This window comes from Gossypium raimondii, chromosome 8 (assembly GCF_025698545.1).
Source record: "Gossypium raimondii isolate GPD5lz chromosome 8, ASM2569854v1, whole genome shotgun sequence".
In the NCBI taxonomy this organism is placed as follows: domain Eukaryota; kingdom Viridiplantae; phylum Streptophyta; class Magnoliopsida; order Malvales; family Malvaceae; genus Gossypium; species Gossypium raimondii.
Window position 1 is genome coordinate 1,210,588 of NC_068572.1, and position 16,168 is coordinate 1,226,755.

Sequence of the window (16,168 nt, forward strand, 5' to 3'; positions counted from 1 at the left end):
CCGTCCTCTCTTTTTTTCTCTGTTTCCAAATTAAATACATATCCGAACCAAAATTAATTCAACTCGGTAAATTTTAAAATTATATATATTTTTTTGATTTGATATGTATTTTAATATATAAATTTTGATTTTGATTTGATGTAATTATATATATAAAAAACTTTCCCCCGTTCGACTCTTTGATATTAAGAATGTTGGTTTTAAGAATGAGTGATTGTCTTTCTCCGACCCTTACTACCTAACCTGAGAGCAGATAGCTAATGCATTCCACTTGTTCAATAGGGTTTTATGGTCGATTTGTGACCCCTGGATACTAAAGGCGTCCATAGGGTGATTTCGTAGTTCCTACAGGTGGAAACTATGGGGTTGATCAATGGATTTTCTTTCCTTTTGTCGCATTTCGCTCAAAGGGTTGAAAGGAGATAGTGCATCAAGTTGTTCACAAGGGTCAACTTGATCCTCTTCCCCAAGGATCCCAGATGTGGGAACTTAGGGGAGTCGTCGACTCCAACTACCATTCATGTACAATTCATATTAGATATGACCAACTGCTCATCCTATCTTTTTCTACGTTATTGACAACCCATCTTTGTCTTAGTAGAGTCTTTCAGTGACATGTTTTGGTAAATTCTAATTTGGGACGACTTGAGCATAAAATAGGCCTATGGTTGAAAAGCTTTTTGGAACCCTGCAGATAGGTCTAAGTAAATAACACTTTTTTAAATTTTTAAAACTTGTATATTTTCATATATTTTTAAAATTGTTTACTTACTTTTAAAGGGTGGTGACCAAATTGACACAAAATTATAAATAATATAAGCTAAAAGAGTTACTTCACCTTTTTTTATATCATCCAAAATAACCATTTTAACAACAGCACTGATGGAGGGACCAATATCTTCAAAAAAAAAAGTACAAGGATTCAATGTCTTAAACTTAAAGTATAGAGACTAAATTTTAAATTTCGAAGAGTACAATGACCTTTGGCATATTTAATCCATAAAACTTTTGTAAAAGCCTTGAAAGCCTCAAAATTAAGATTTCTAAAACATCCATTTTACAATATTCATTTTCATTGAAATTTTCATTTTAATTTGTGTCACATAAGAATAGACATGTCATTTAACAGTTAAATTAATGATTTTAGTAACATAATGACCTAATTGATATAATCTTAATAGTTTGAGAATGTAATTAGAAAGATTTGAACTATAAGGACCATTTTAAAACGAGGGTTATAGTTTGGGCATGTTTGATCCAATTAACTCAAATAAAAACATGAAAATTATAAATCCAATTTAATTGGTTTAACAATTGGTTTAGTTTTCAATTTTTACCTATTTCTAGTGATTCATTTAAAGATCGATTCAACCCTTTATATTCGAACGATAAATTATTGGATTGATCAGTCAGTTCAATTCGGTTTAAATAACAAGAGTTTTGAATTTATTGTCTTTTCAATATATATATATTTTCAGATATCAAAGTGAATATGAAAAGTAATTGAATCAAATTGAACTGAATCTCATCAATCTGATTGATTAGTTCATCCGTTTTTTCAAAATGGGTCAACTACACCTAAGTCACTAAATATTAGTAAGTTTACAATTTGATTATTCAATTTAAAAAAGTTACAAAATGGTCACAAAATTATTCAAAAAATTTCATTTAAGTCACTTTCAAATAGTTCAGTGACCATTTTGTAATATTTTAAAGTTAAGTGACTAAAACGTAAACTTATTAATAGTTTAATGACATTGGGTATAGTTTACCCTTTCAAAATTTGGGCTAGGTGGGACCAAATTACAGAACACTTCAAATTTCAATCCCTATTCAGATAGGCCCATGGGCTATAAAAATTAGAAAGGACAAATTTCATAACCTAATTGTAGTAAAATTGGGCAATTTTTCGGCCCATTTTTTTTATCATCATCTTCAGCCATAACCGATCACCTTTGCTGATGATGATCGCTGGGTAATCAAAATTCACAACATTATTCCATTTTTATGCTCCGACACCTTGCTTGTCTCGCTCCGCTGGGTTCAACTCCAAAGCCCATAGGGTTAAACTCAGTTCCTCCGCCGTTAAACCCTAGGTACGCTTCATACCTTTGCCTTTATCTAATTTTGCACCGTTAAGTTCCATTTTTTACGTTTTGGGATTCTCATTTCCTATTCACTGTTTTGATTGATATCTGAGCAAATGTAAATTAAAAAAGAAGAAGGAAAATTTGTGAATTTGTTTTTTGGAAAGAAAATAATACTGATATTTCGAGGAATTATGATTACTATGTAATCGTGGCATGGTCATTTCCATGTTTTTTTTTTTTTTGTTTTTTCTACTCAATGATTTGGTTTTGGTCAGTAAATTTGATATTTGAAGAAGGAATTTAATCAATTTATGAGTAAATCTGCTTTGGTTTACACTGCTTGCTATTGGTTCCTGGTCTGAATCAATTTGGAGTCTCCAATAAATAGTTTGAGTTACAAAGAAAACCCGGTTGCTTGGACTTTTTAAAGTAATTTTTGTAGGAATGGAGTTATGAGTAAACCCGCTTGCTGTTGCTTGTTTGTAATCAGTAGAATTTTTATCAAGAACATGTTGCCAATAGTAGGTGCTTGTATCCGGCTCGGAGAGCTAGCTCAATGCACCCTTTCCCATTCAAAAGGGGAAAAGAGAAATAGAGAAAACAACTATTTTGGCTTCCAGCAAGTTAATGAGTCTGATTAAAGTATTTGGATTAAGGGTTATGGGCTTATAGCATACTGTTCAAACCTCGAACAGCTGTTGAGTGATAGCAACTGATATACTCATATATATTTGGGTATCTTTCATATTCTTTTTATGGTCCATGTTCGGGGTTCATGGCTGCCCCTCCCAACAATGTCGTTTTCAAGGTTCAAATTTGCGTTCTCTCCTTGGGAGTGTAATGTGCCTTACCGTTGCACCCAACACTTGTTGGTCATATATATATATTAGCGTTTGAAACAATAAGATTGGTGCAGTTACCTTTTTCTGTGGCAATTATATTGGTAATATAGATAGGCTCTTTTCTTCTAGAAGTTTTTTTCTTTTTCATGTTACAAATTCTCTTGCATTTAGCTCTCTTTTGTCAAGCTCAAGGTCTAGCGGTGAAAGATTTAAGAGAATACACGCATTAAATGCTGAATTTTTTATCTTAAGTAGTACCCCTACTTTGGCTTGAAGTCTTGGAGCTATTGAATCATATTTTAAGATTTTACATTAAGATTAAAAGAATAATTGACTGCTAAACAAAATCTTTTATCTGATTCCTTTTATCATCATTAGTTGGTGCTTAGCAGTTTTTTTACCCCCTTTTTTTCCTTTGACAATTGACCATATCAGTGGATATCTCCCCAACTCTACTAATTTTATATGCCACGTGCATATGTCAGGGGCAGTAGGAACTTGTTGAGCAGACAGGATGAGTACAAAGGTTGACCAGATATCTGCTGTTGGACCTTACATTACCAATATGTCTGCAACAACTACTTCATCCACTGCATCAACTACAGGCCCAAAGGTCTCAAGGTTTGCCGCGAAGACTGGCTTTGTTATACCTAAAAATAAATTGTCAGGTTCACTGGTCCCTATTTTCCGAGGAGGTAAAAAACCCGGAGGAAATGCTACTGCCAATGAAGATAATATGGACCAGATTCAGAGGAAAACAAAATGGGGCCCTGATCCAACACAGGATGCTGCTGTTAGAAGGGGTAGGGCCTTAGCTTATCAGGTATTTAAGCCATCCTTTACAAGTGCATTTTGGAGTCATTTTGCAAATGCATATTGAACTTTTAAGTGTTAAATTTTAGAAGTTCTTTCAATATGTTTAAACTGTCCTGAGGAGTTGGAGGCATTTGTAGCCCTGGATTGTATTCCATATTGCTCATCTGATGGCAATCGAATATTTCCTTTATTTTTCCATTGGGTGATAAATGCCAATGTCCACTTTGCGATTCCCTAGCATCGAAACTCCACATTCCAGGTGCCATTAAGTGATATTAGGTCCTCTAAGCTGATCCATATTTTGAGCAGACTCGGGTGGACCAGATTACGCAACAGCTGAAGTCAGGAAATCTGGATGCCGGGGATACTGAAGACTCACCATTTGTGTCTCAGAATATGGTTAAAAGCACTTCTGATACTCAACTTGAAAGTGAGGTAGAAAGACGGTTAATATTGCACCTTCTGTTAATATCTTTTTATTCTATTGACTTATTGAGGATTTTATATTTCTAACTAACATAGAATTTGTGAATGCAGAAATTAGAACTCTTGGAGATTGAAAGACGGGAGGCTATTGGTAACTCTGACAACTTTTGCCAGATGATAATTTTTTCTCTTTCTCAAATTTATTCAGTTTTTCACCATTTTGTTATTGACTTCTAGGTGAAATACTAAAATTGAATCCAAGTTACAAAGCACCAGCAGATTATAAACCATTATTGAAAGATGCAACAGTTCCCATTCCTGTAAGCCCATTTTTATACTGACATATTACTGCATATAATTTTCCAATGTCATCCTTTTCCTGCATTTTTTTTATTGTACTGCTGAAAGAAGTTAATGGCAATCTTGCTGATCAAAGTTGTATGAAAATTTTTTGAGTTACATATTTGATATTTTTCAGCATTTGTAGTGCCTAACAATGTTCTCATTTAATTTTTCTGCCTTTTGATTCTATACATGCATTCCCTTTGATCTAAATATATGCATCATGTTTATCTTGTTGCCCGCCCAAAGTGAAAATTATGGCTTTGACCCTCACTGCACTTGTATTTGTATTTTCCTTTTGGAAAGTTGCATTGTGAGACACTTTCAACCTAAATAACCTAGCGATAGTATCAAAAAGTGTAGTTAATATGTTGGTTAAGAAGGCTGCAATGCTTATGATTCATATCTTATCACCAGATAAGCCGTGGTGTTTGTGTCAATTGTGTTTCAAATATAGACAAATTTGACCAGTTAATGGCTATACTGTTTTGTTATGGGAACCTTCAAATTTGTTCCAACTTTCATAACAAAGCTACTCTCTCTCTAATATTAATAATTTTCTTTCATTCTTTGCCTATGTGCATTCAACACTTGAATATTATGATACTATATTAGCTTTGCAGGTGAAGGAATATCCTGGATGCAATTTTGTTGGTCTAATATTTGGTCCCGGAAGTGATACTAAGAAGCGACTAGAAAAGGTACGTATTATGGTTTCTGTGCAGATCCATACAGTCATTCATGTAATACATGTATGTACATATGCATGATGTTCTTCTTGAGGGCAAATTTATAATTTACCATTCATCTTAAAAATCAGGAAACTGGAGCTATAGTACAAGTTTACGGCATTAAAGCAAATACTGGAGAGAAGGTAATTCTTTGGGCTGGGAGAATATAATGCCGTCTAGTTAATTGAGCTGAAGCCTTTTATTTTTTTATTTTTGGTATTCTCTCTGTCTGTTTCACGGTTCATGTTCGGGGCTCGGTGCTGCCCCTCACAACAATGCCATCTCTAAAGTCTGAACCCGTGTTCTTTCATTGAGAGTGCTTTACCACTACACCCGACACTTGTTGGTAGCTGAAGCCTTTTATATTTCTTACTTAACTTGCCTTAGGTAGAAGCTTTATGAAGCTTGAATCACTATTGACTTATAGCTAGTATTTCTTCCTCAGGTTGAAATTTCTACTCCCGATGGTAATGAAACCCAGGATGCTTATGAAGAGCTGTATGTTCATCTATCAGCTGACACTTTTGAGAAAGTTGATGGAGCGGTGGCGCTGATTGAGTTGCTAGTTAGTTCAATATCAGTGAGTTCATCCTTCTGAACATCAAGAAAAATTCTCCAAAAAGAAGAAGATTAACAAGTGATATTTATTATTCATATATTTTCTGCAGGGAAATTTAGGTACTGGTTCAGTGCCTGCGATATCTTGTAATGATGTGAATGTTCTAAGTCAAATCCCTGACACAGCTGTATCATCTGTGACTGATGCTGCTTTAAATCAGCAAGTGCCACAACTTACACTAGCATCTCCACAAGGTCAGTTTCAATATCAGAATTCATGGTTCCCTACCAGCTCTATGCCGCTGAATTTTTCAGCACCAGTTATCAATAGTTCTGTACCTGCACAGTCCTCACCTTCAAACCCGTCTTCACTCTTTGGGCCACGGCCACCTCCTGCAGCTGGATACAACTCAATTGTTCAAAACTCATCCCTTGTTTCATCTGGTCCACAACTTCCAAGACAAGTACAACCACAGCCATATATGCCTCCGATGCATCCTCTAAGTCATACCGGTCCTCAAAATTTTCTTATCCCGAATCCAAATCCTCCATCTTCTCAACCTGGCAATTTTTCTTCACTACCTTTTACTGGAAACCAGCCCCATGCTCTGGGGCCACTCCCTGGCCCTAGACCGTCGATGCCTTTGTTTCCCCAAACTGCATCTAGTGTTTCATCAGGACTGCTAAAAGAGCAGCCAGCAGTACCTGCAGGAAGCTCCTCAGGCTGGTCAGCCAACTCTGCATCCCCAGGTCTGAGCAATGTAGGGCAACTGGCTCCACCTGCAATTCTATCCCAGGTGCCTCATCCTGTAGTTCCACGGCCGGTTGTTGCATTGAGTTCTTCTGCCCCTCCAAACATGTCAGCTTCTTTTGCAACTGGGCAATCTGGTCCTCGGTTAACCAGTGCACCTGTCAACCATCCATCCTTGCCTTTTCCTCCTGGTCCTCCACTAGTGCCTGCACCACCACCAATGCAATCCTCTTTACCTACCATTTCCATGGCACAACCGCCAAATCCATCTCTAAATCCAGCAATGTTATCTAGACCAATTATCTCACAAGTACCATCCACGTCCTTGCCACCATCTCTGCCAAGAGGAAGTTCTGGTTCTATTCCTGGAAACATGGCAAATTTTGCTCCCATAAATCGACCTTCAGCAATAGCTGCTAGATCACAACAGTCAAGTTCAGGGGATTTTACATTTCAACCTCACCAAACACAGGGCCCAGCCTATCCAATGGTTCCAAGACCAGTCAGTCAGGCTGCAAATCAACATAGTCTGGCCCCCAGATCAGCAGTTCACCTCCAACCACCACAAGCTCCACCTTTCCAGTTTGGTGTGCCCAATTCCACTCCCCAATCAGGAATGCAAGTGTTTCCTAGGCCACAGAGTGGCAACCAGATGGGTTTGCCACAAACTCACATGTCTTCTTCACAGCTCGCTGCTCAGCAAAATGCCATGTCTGCCAGACCTCCAGCATTCCCAGGCACCGGTCCTAATCCAGTTCCACAAATGGGATTGAGAAACTTTGTTCCACCTCCCCAAGCACCCAATATTGCCGGTTCCTTTCCTTCTAGGCCAGGGCACTCTTTGCAACATCAACAGCATTACCCACCTCTGCCACCTAGGCTGGGAAATTTCGCACCTCCAAACCCCCGATTTTCCAGCGGTGGTTTCCCACAGTCCACTAGGTCTACATTGGGCCATTCTGCCGGACAGCAAGTTTATGATCCATTCTCTCCCACTTCTGTTCCTGGGGCATCTCAACACCAGGGAGGTGGTAAAGCAAATGCAAGGAAACAGGACAGTGATCCTGAGTATGAAGATTTGATGGCTTCAGTAGGAGTAAAGTAGGTAATCATTTTGACTAATTTGTTTTAAGACGGCCATAATCAGGAGATTATATTTCAATGATTTAGACTTTCTGTTTGAAGATGTTAAATATAGGAAAAAAAAGTAGAATAGAAAAGAAATTATTTTCTTCAAATTTGCTGATTTTAGATGCATTTATTGACTCTGCTTACTCATTCCCTAGCTGAATATCACTGCTTGGACCATATCCGTTTGAATCATTTCGAGTTTGGGTCATTCAGATTTGAGGCTTTAGTTTTTCTGGAGTTATTGCGAATTTAGGTAATTTCTTGTTATGGTTATTTCAGGTTTGTATGGTTTTGGGATTGAACCATTTTGAGTTCTGGTCAGTTAGGGTTTAGGGTTAATTTGGGTTCGGATTGAGTTTTTGGATTTGGATAAAAAGGGATGGATTTTTTAGAGATGCAACTTGGGATTTAAATTACAGAAATGAACATGGTTTCGGTCCTATAATGTTTATTGTTATTACATAGGGATGGCAAAAAAACCCGATGGGTTTTGACCTGAATTGGTTCAACGGGGTCGGATTTTTTTTCTTCCAAAATCGTGTTTTGAGACTAGTTTGATTGGAGAATTATTCGGGTTGGGTTGAGTTTAGAGAAAGTTCATTAAAAATGTATGATAACAAAATTATAGTATCATTTAAAATGAACTAGCATCATAAAAAGTCTTGAACTTTGACTTACGTACGTACACAAATATGAGACAAAAGTCTTGTTTTATTTTGAGAGAAAACTATTGTTGTATTTTGATAAAAATAAATAAATAAAAATTGTGGCATATCTTTAATTTTGCAAGTCGGATTTGGACAAATAAATTAATATTTAATTCATAATTAAAATATAAATACTATCTATCCGATCCGATTTTAAAAACATTGATGCTCCATCTAATTGACTTGAAAGTCACCATAAAGTTCTCACTTTGAGAGTGCAGGCTTTAGTTGTTGGACGCGGTTAGGTGACCAAACCAACTTTTTGTTGGTCATCTGCTTCCTTGTCTGCAAGCATAACAAAGCTAAAATTATTTCTAGGCATTCTTATTATTTTCAGCAACCAAAAAAAAAAAAAGTAAGCAAATAGTAATGGAAGGGTGGTGTTATTTGAACCATATCGGATCGGTTAGTATATCAATTTAGATATACAGGTTGAATCAGTTTTTAAGTGAATTGCTTAGAAACAGTAAAAAAAACTAAAAATTAGAATAAAAAATTGATGGTTGAATCGATTTCTATAATTTTATATAATTTTAATTATTGTTTGGTTGATGGTTGAATCGGTCAAATTAATTAAACTGAAAATTGATGATTAAACTGATTTAACAATTCATAAATTATTAAAAAAATTGTGAAAGGTTTCCAAAGAAAAAATAGAGAGAAATTTAACATTATTATGATGAAGGATTAATTTATTTAAAAAGTTTATAAACGGTAAATGGGAAAAATGAAATGTTAAAATACAATTTTAATTTATTTTTAATTGACAATGTATTAAATTATGTTAAAAATAAAAATATAAAATTTATTTTGATGGGTCTATTTTATTTTATTTAACATATATAAATTTATATAGTAATTACATGATTTCATTTGCTTTTGAATTTTGTAAATATTTGTATTTTTATCAATTTTAATATATCAATTTGATAATTAAATCTATTTTGATATTGAATTTGGATTTCGTAAAAGTACGATGACATGAAACTCTAAGTTTGTGCCGCGTCATCACTTAAAACTCAAAAAATTTATAAATATTTTATATTATATATATTTTTAATTTTCAGGTGATGACATGACATCCTGAGTCTGTGCCACGTTATCACACATTTATAGAAGGACTTAAGATTGAAAAAAAGACTAATTGAGAGAAAGTTCATGGCTTAGAAGAATTGCCGTATAGTCGATTAGGACCTCAACAAATTGAGTGACGGAGATTGAGAGGGTGTTATGGTCACCCATGTCTAGGATGTATAAGGTCAATGTAGGGTAATGAAATTAGTGGTGGCTCTTTTGTATTTAGGAAAGTGTTCTCATTTCAAACGTTTTTCTTATAGAGTTGCTCAAATGACCCAATCAAGAATGACGCCAGTGAGGTGACAGAAGTCTTGATCCCTTAAAATGAAAAATTTAATATTTATGTCAATTGAATCTTAATTCGATTGGCATGTGTATTATTGTCAATGCAAGAAGATGTGAGTTTGAGTGCACTAAAGCACGTTATCTTCCTATTTATAGGTTGGGAATGGACTATGGATAGTTCTAGATGTTATGTCTAAAAGAGCAGATATAATCAAAACTTATAATGAGTTTCTTTAAAAAAGAATTAATATTCATAACTTTTACTTTTTCAGATTTTAAAATTCAAGTTCAACTATTAAAATTATTTTGTTAAATTCAGTTAATTACAATGTCATTTTTTAGTTACATTGCTACTAAATAAGTACTTTTTAATTTTAAAATATCACACCAACAAATTTAACAAAAAGAAAATTAACAATGTTAACAATTGAATCAATTCAAATCTGAAAAGTAGAGGGACTAAATTCTAAATTTGTGAAGAGTACATGGATTTATGGCATACTTTAACCTTATTTATTAATTAAAAATAAACAATAACACTTTATTTATACTAGATTATGATACACTCATAATGTGGGTGAAAAACTAATTATATAACAAATATATTTTATAAAAAAATGATGTAAATAACAAATAAGGTTTCGGTTAAATGTTAAAATATATAAAGGCTTGAGTTCAAATCTGTTATGTGCTTATATTTTATATATGAAATATATAAAATGATAATAACACTCACAAAATAATACAGTTTACTTTGTAAAATAAGAGAATTTTCGTTATTATACAACCTGAGTTGGTATCCAGTTGACTTACAACACTAACTCAATCAAATGTTCAATATATAGTATATAGATTAATATTAATATATATTTTTGGGAGAATATTTGATGTACTGTTAGTGTATGAGTCTTGCAGACCGCCAAAGAACTTTAACACGATTCCTTATCATCGATGAAATAAAAAATAGTAAAGGATTTACAAATAAATACTAATAACTTTATTTAAACATAAACCCAAAACCCAAAGTTAGATATAAACTCCAAACTCTAAACTTGAAAGCTTGAAATTTGATATAAACCCTAAATCTTCCATTATTTCTTTGTTAAAACAATGATGAGGTATCATGTTGTTATCCATTGATAGTGTTCGAAACTTATACACAGATGATACGTCACATACTATTTCTATTTGGTTTAAGTATGCCATCAATCTCTGTACTTTTCTCAAATTTTGAATTTAGTCCCTCTACTTTTTAGATTTCAAATTTCTAGTTCAATTGTTAACATCGTTAAAATTTGTCATTAAATTTGTTTGTGCAACATTTTGAATAAAAAGTATTCACTTAGTACCTCGTAACTAAAAAATAGTGTTATAATGAATTTGAATTTAACAAAATAATTTTAATAGTATTAACAATTAGATTTAAATTTCGAAATCTAAAAACTAAATAAACTGAATTCTTAAAAATAAAAGTATCGTGGGACAGGGTTGTGATGTATCTCATCAAAAAGAAAACTTACTTGGAAAATTTTCAATTTTTTTTTTTTGTGAATTACAAGAGGAGGGCACAACCCTAACAATAATGTGACTAATGTGATTCAAACCCAGGCCACATCAGGGGTAGTGAACACCCTAACCATCAAGCCAGCACACGGGTTAAAAATTTCCTAAATTTTGAGTTAAAGCAAGGTGGCAAAATCTCAATTTTTTTTTTTGTGAATTACAAGAGGAGGGCACAACTCTAACAACAACGCAATTATGATTCAAACTCAGACTGCATCTGGGGCAATAAACACCCTAATCCACCATCAAGCCAGCACTAGACTTGTCCATGGCCCGACGGCCCGCCCGAAATATAAGAGGGTTTGGGTAAAAATAGAGGCCCGAAATATGAGCTTGGGCAAAAAAATGAAAACGGGCCGGGCCTCGGGCACCACTTTTTTTGCCCGGGCTTGGCCCAGCCCGAAAATAATAAATATATATATTTTATTTTTATTTTTTAATTTTAAAATACTTTTAAAATACTTTTAAAATACTTTTAAAATATTTTTATTTTTAAAACAATTTTTTAATGTTTATTAAAAAATGGGCCGGGCCGGGCTCGGGCTTATGATATTTTTCTCGGGCCGGGCCTTGGCAAAATTTTATGCCCATATTTCGGGCCAGGCCCGGGCCCAGGAGGCGGGATGAAAATTTTTCCGGACCCGGCCCGAACCCGGCCCGGCCCGGCCCGGCCTATGGATAGGTCTAGCCAGCACACAAGTTTAAAAAAATCCCAAAATTTGAGTTAAAGCAAGGTGGCAAAATCAAAATCCTTTTCTTGTAAGAAAACAAAAAGAAATTAGAAAAATAAATTTGGGGTTGTTAATTTCTTGCTTGTGTAAGTATCTATAAACCTACTTTTTTTTTTACAAACAAACAAAAAGAGAAAACACAAAGATTCTCTATCAAATTCTTCATTAAAATTAAGCCTTAATCAATAATAACTATGTTGAATTCATTGCATGCATTCAGCATTCTTGTTATGGTCGATGATTACTTTGAATGTGACGTTGTTTATGTTATATATAAATAACAAAAACATAAATTTATTCAAATTTAGCTCTTTCGAAATGGTAAAATTATAGTTTAACCCTTTAAAATTATAATTCCATTTAATCTCTCAAAATTTTATAGCTTTGCCTTGAAAGTTTTAACGAAAATAGTTATGGAAAATTATACGATACATTACTTGTGGTGTTTTAAAACTTTAGAAGCACGATTTAGAGAATGACACGTACCGTTTTAGAGTATTACAAAATTAAGTTTAATTTTTTCGAAAAAAATGAGAATGTGACATTATATGTTAATACCTTTAATATATTAGATAATTTTTAAGACAAATAATTATTTTTAAAATTATTTATTTCAATTGAATTAATATAAAATTAACTCGTGACATCAGATTTATTCAAAATTTTGATTTAAAATTAAGATAGATTATTTTCGTAAGAAAAAGACTAAACCCCAAGTAAAGCAAAAGAAATCTTTTAGTCATTGCTTTCAAGATAATATACATACATACATACATATATATATATATGTATATATTCTTTTTGTTTACTTTGTGTATACATACAATCACAATGAAATCAACCCCTCCTAACCCCAAACCCCATAAATTCAAACCAAACAATATTTCCCTACCACCACCAACACACTTTTGTTTTCTTTTCAATTTTATCCCCCAAACCCTCCCTACAAGACATTTTTTCTTGTTGTCAATTAAGCCCCCAAAATTATTGCAAAGCTTAATCAAAGACAAAGGAACCCCCCCCCCCCAAAAAAAAAACACCTTTGTACACAAATATTCACCTAATTGACACATCTAAAAATACCCCCTTTCACCTCTATTAATAATAATAATAAAAATAAAACCCCTTTACCTTTCAATGTCCATAATTGCATACCCTTTTCCCATGTGAATAAACCCTTTGGTGGGTTCACCTTGTTTATTGCTTCCCTTTTGAGATTCAACGTCTTCTTCTTCTTCTTCTTCACCAAGTTCAAAGTGATCATTTTCATGGCTTTTCAATGTTGAATACTCAACTTTTTGACCATATAATTTGACCAAAACAAGATAAAAGCTCATAGCAAAAATGGTAACACCAATCAAAGCCCAACTAAATTCTATATTGACTAATGACTTAGCTCTATGAAGTGCTTCATCGCTTGAACATTTAACCACTTGGTGCCCCACTTCTAAATGGATGAAACAACCTTTAGGGATCAAGTTTGGGGTCCAAAGCATAAACCCCATGGCCATAAGCCATAACCCTTGGTACAAAATGCTAAGAGACCTAATGAAACTAACCATAAAGCTCTTTGGGTACCCAATTCCCATTAAAGTTGTGACTAAAGACACAACTATAGCGCTTTGTAATAACAAATGGTATTGGCCTTCAACTCCCATATGATCAGCTGAGTGAAGATGGAACAGAAACAGCTGTTGGGCAAAGGCAATTGCTCCAAGGAATTGTGTTAAGCTATGCTTAAACATAAGGTCGATATTGATGCTAGTTTTGTCAAGGACTATGGCAAAAGCAGCATATATGAAGAAAGTCATTGATATAGCTGAGTGTTCAAAGTTATGAAGATGGTTAGATGGGATGGTTCCATCAGTGTCAAAAGGTTGATGCTTTTCTGGACCAATGAAAAGCTCCATTGATATGGAGATTGATGAACCAACCATGATCAAAACCAGCTCCAAGTACCTAAATTTCAAGGTTGGGAACCATGGGAAAGATGTGTATGAATTTGGGTTTAAAGCATGAAGCTTGATGTGATTGAAAAGATGCCAAAACCCAAGTGCAAAAAATGCAAAACCCGGTGCAACATGTCCCACTAAAGTACCCATTTTTTTTTTCCAAGGCAAAACAAAAGGAAGGGCTTGTTTGGAGGGAGGGAAAAGGAGGGAAAAAGAAGGTTTTTTGATGAAGGAAATTTGATGGGGTGATGAAGGGAGGGGGTTTAGTTTTTAAGGGGGATGGGTTGAGTTGAATTTCTAAGGGCTCCAGAGGGTTCCATTGAGAAGGGCTTTCAAAGTTTTGAACTTTAGTATATGAGAATTTTAGATAAGGAATGTGAAGATTAAACAAAGTTGACCATCTCTAAGTTTCTTAATTTTTAGCTGTGATGGCCTCTTGTTTCTCTAGAATACATAATTTTCATACCAACAATCAAAACCCCCTTTTTGAAATGACTAGAATTAGCCTATTTTGAGTTCAAAAGGGTCACACTATTTGTATGATTTGATAGATTAGGTTTATCAGGGTGGAGGTAAAAGTATAACTTTCTGGAGATAAGGATGAAATTAGAACTTTCTTTTAAGGTTTAAAATTGATTTACAAAATTTTGAAGATTGATGTCTAATTTTATTAAATATTAATTTATAATTACATGATTTTTAAATGGACTATATTGAAATTTCACCATATTTTAGAGGGGGTGATGGCCCTCACATGCCCTCTCTAGTGATGTCCCTGGACGGAGAACCAAAAGTTCAAAAGAAAAAAAAAAAGAGTTAAATTGAAGTACATATTTTCTTTAAGGATTAAAATTGCATTTTTATTATTTTATTTATATAGGAGCTAAGATTACTGTCTATCTCTTTCGAAATTATAGTGAATTTAATATAATCTATATATTATTTTTAGGTATAATATTTGATGCACGTGTGTAAATATTAATGGGATAAATTCAATATTTTTAGATTTTATATAATTTAACCTTAAAAAACCCTTCAATATTTATATTTTGTCATTTTGGACTTAATTCTAAAAAATTAACAAATTCAACCTAATCAGTTACATGTTTACACAAATATTACAAGATAAATTTGTTAAATTAAGACCAAATTGATGAATGTATAAAAATTGAGGGTTAAAATTGTTATTATACCAATTAAAACTACGTGCAATTGAGGTAAAACATTATCGTTGTGATTAATTGTCCTTAGTTGCCACTTTCGAAATTGACAATGATTAAATTGCTTTGATTTTTTTTTTGAAAAGGACTAATTTGCTCAATTTTGAAATTGAGAGGGACTAGAGATCTTTTACCTACTTTTTAAAACTCAATATGACTATTTTTTTAACATTTAAGGCTAATTTGGAATTTTTTTGAACAACGTGATTTAAAAATTTAAGTGTTTAATATTACTGTAAAAAATATTGTGAAAAGTTAAAATGTTCATTGAAGATGTAAAGAAAAAATAAATTAATTTAAATGAAATTTAATATTATGAAATTAATTTAAGTGTTAATATTATGATATATATATATATATATATATGAGATATCAATATTAATTGTAAATTTTAATTTCAATTTATAAGTCATATTTTAGATATTAAAATCCGGTATGATTTAATAAAATTTCATTTTTATTTTTGATATAATGATTTATTTGATCCTTCAATTTTATAAAAATATAATTTTAACCCTCCATTTATTTTTTCGTCTCTTTTAGTCATTAAACTTGCATTATTTACTTACATGTCGGTCCATGTGTATGCCACGTTAGCAATTAATATTGTGTATGCCACATAAGCAAAGTTAATAAATATTAACTTTTCTATCCATTTTGGAGTGATTTAACAAACAATACAAATTTAAAAGCTAAAAGAGACGAAAAATTAAATAGAATGCTAAAATGATTTTTTGTAAAGCTGAAGGACTAAATAAAACATTATACCTTTATTTTTCAAAATTCGCTTTTTTTCTTTTTAAAATTTCTAACCCAACATGTTTTTCCAATCTTTTCATTTTCCAAGAAAATAAAAACAAAATGACATCTTTTCCTACTTTTAAGTTTTTAAAATTGAATAAATAACAAAAATTCTTCCAATTTTCAATCCAAATATTTATTTATT

The 16,168-nt window shown here is 33.0% G+C and overlaps 2 protein-coding genes across 2 annotated transcripts; one reads left to right on the forward strand and one right to left on the reverse strand.

Annotated features, from left to right (window-relative positions):
- Positions 1-1,928: 1,928 nt before the first annotated feature.
- Positions 1,929-7,879, forward strand: LOC105790096 (formin-like protein 20). Its single transcript, XM_012617508.2, has 9 exons — positions 1,929-2,096; positions 3,418-3,755; positions 4,058-4,183; positions 4,286-4,325; positions 4,412-4,494; positions 5,140-5,217; positions 5,337-5,390; positions 5,693-5,827; positions 5,916-7,879. The coding sequence occupies exons 2-9, from the start codon at positions 3,447-3,449 to the stop codon at positions 7,659-7,661; spliced, it is 2,571 nt and encodes an 856-aa protein (XP_012472962.1). The 5' UTR covers positions 1,929-2,096; positions 3,418-3,446; the 3' UTR covers positions 7,662-7,879.
- Positions 7,880-12,767: 4,888 nt separating this feature from the next.
- On the reverse strand, positions 12,768-14,365 carry LOC105790098 (uncharacterized). The gene has a single exon (XM_012617512.2). It carries the CDS (start codon positions 14,150-14,152, stop codon positions 13,178-13,180), a length of 975 nt encoding a protein of 324 aa, XP_012472966.1. The 5' UTR covers positions 14,153-14,365; the 3' UTR covers positions 12,768-13,177.
- Positions 14,366-16,168: the final 1,803 nt, after the last annotated feature.

Bases quoted from the DNA above. Each gene is read 5' to 3' on its own strand.
- LOC105790098 (XM_012617512.2), bottom strand. From the start codon at position 14,152: ATGGGTACTTTAGTGGGACATGTTGCACCGGGTTTTGCATTTTTTGCA.
- LOC105790096 (XM_012617508.2), top strand. From the start codon at position 3,447: ATGAGTACAAAGGTTGACCAGATATCTGCTGTTGGACCTTACATTACC. The intron at 3,756-4,057 runs GTATTTAAGCCA...TATTTTGAGCAG, and splicing joins GTAGGGCCTTAGCTTATCAG to ACTCGGGTGGACCAGATTAC. The intron at 4,495-5,139 runs GTAAGCCCATTT...TTAGCTTTGCAG, and splicing joins ATGCAACAGTTCCCATTCCT to GTGAAGGAATATCCTGGATG.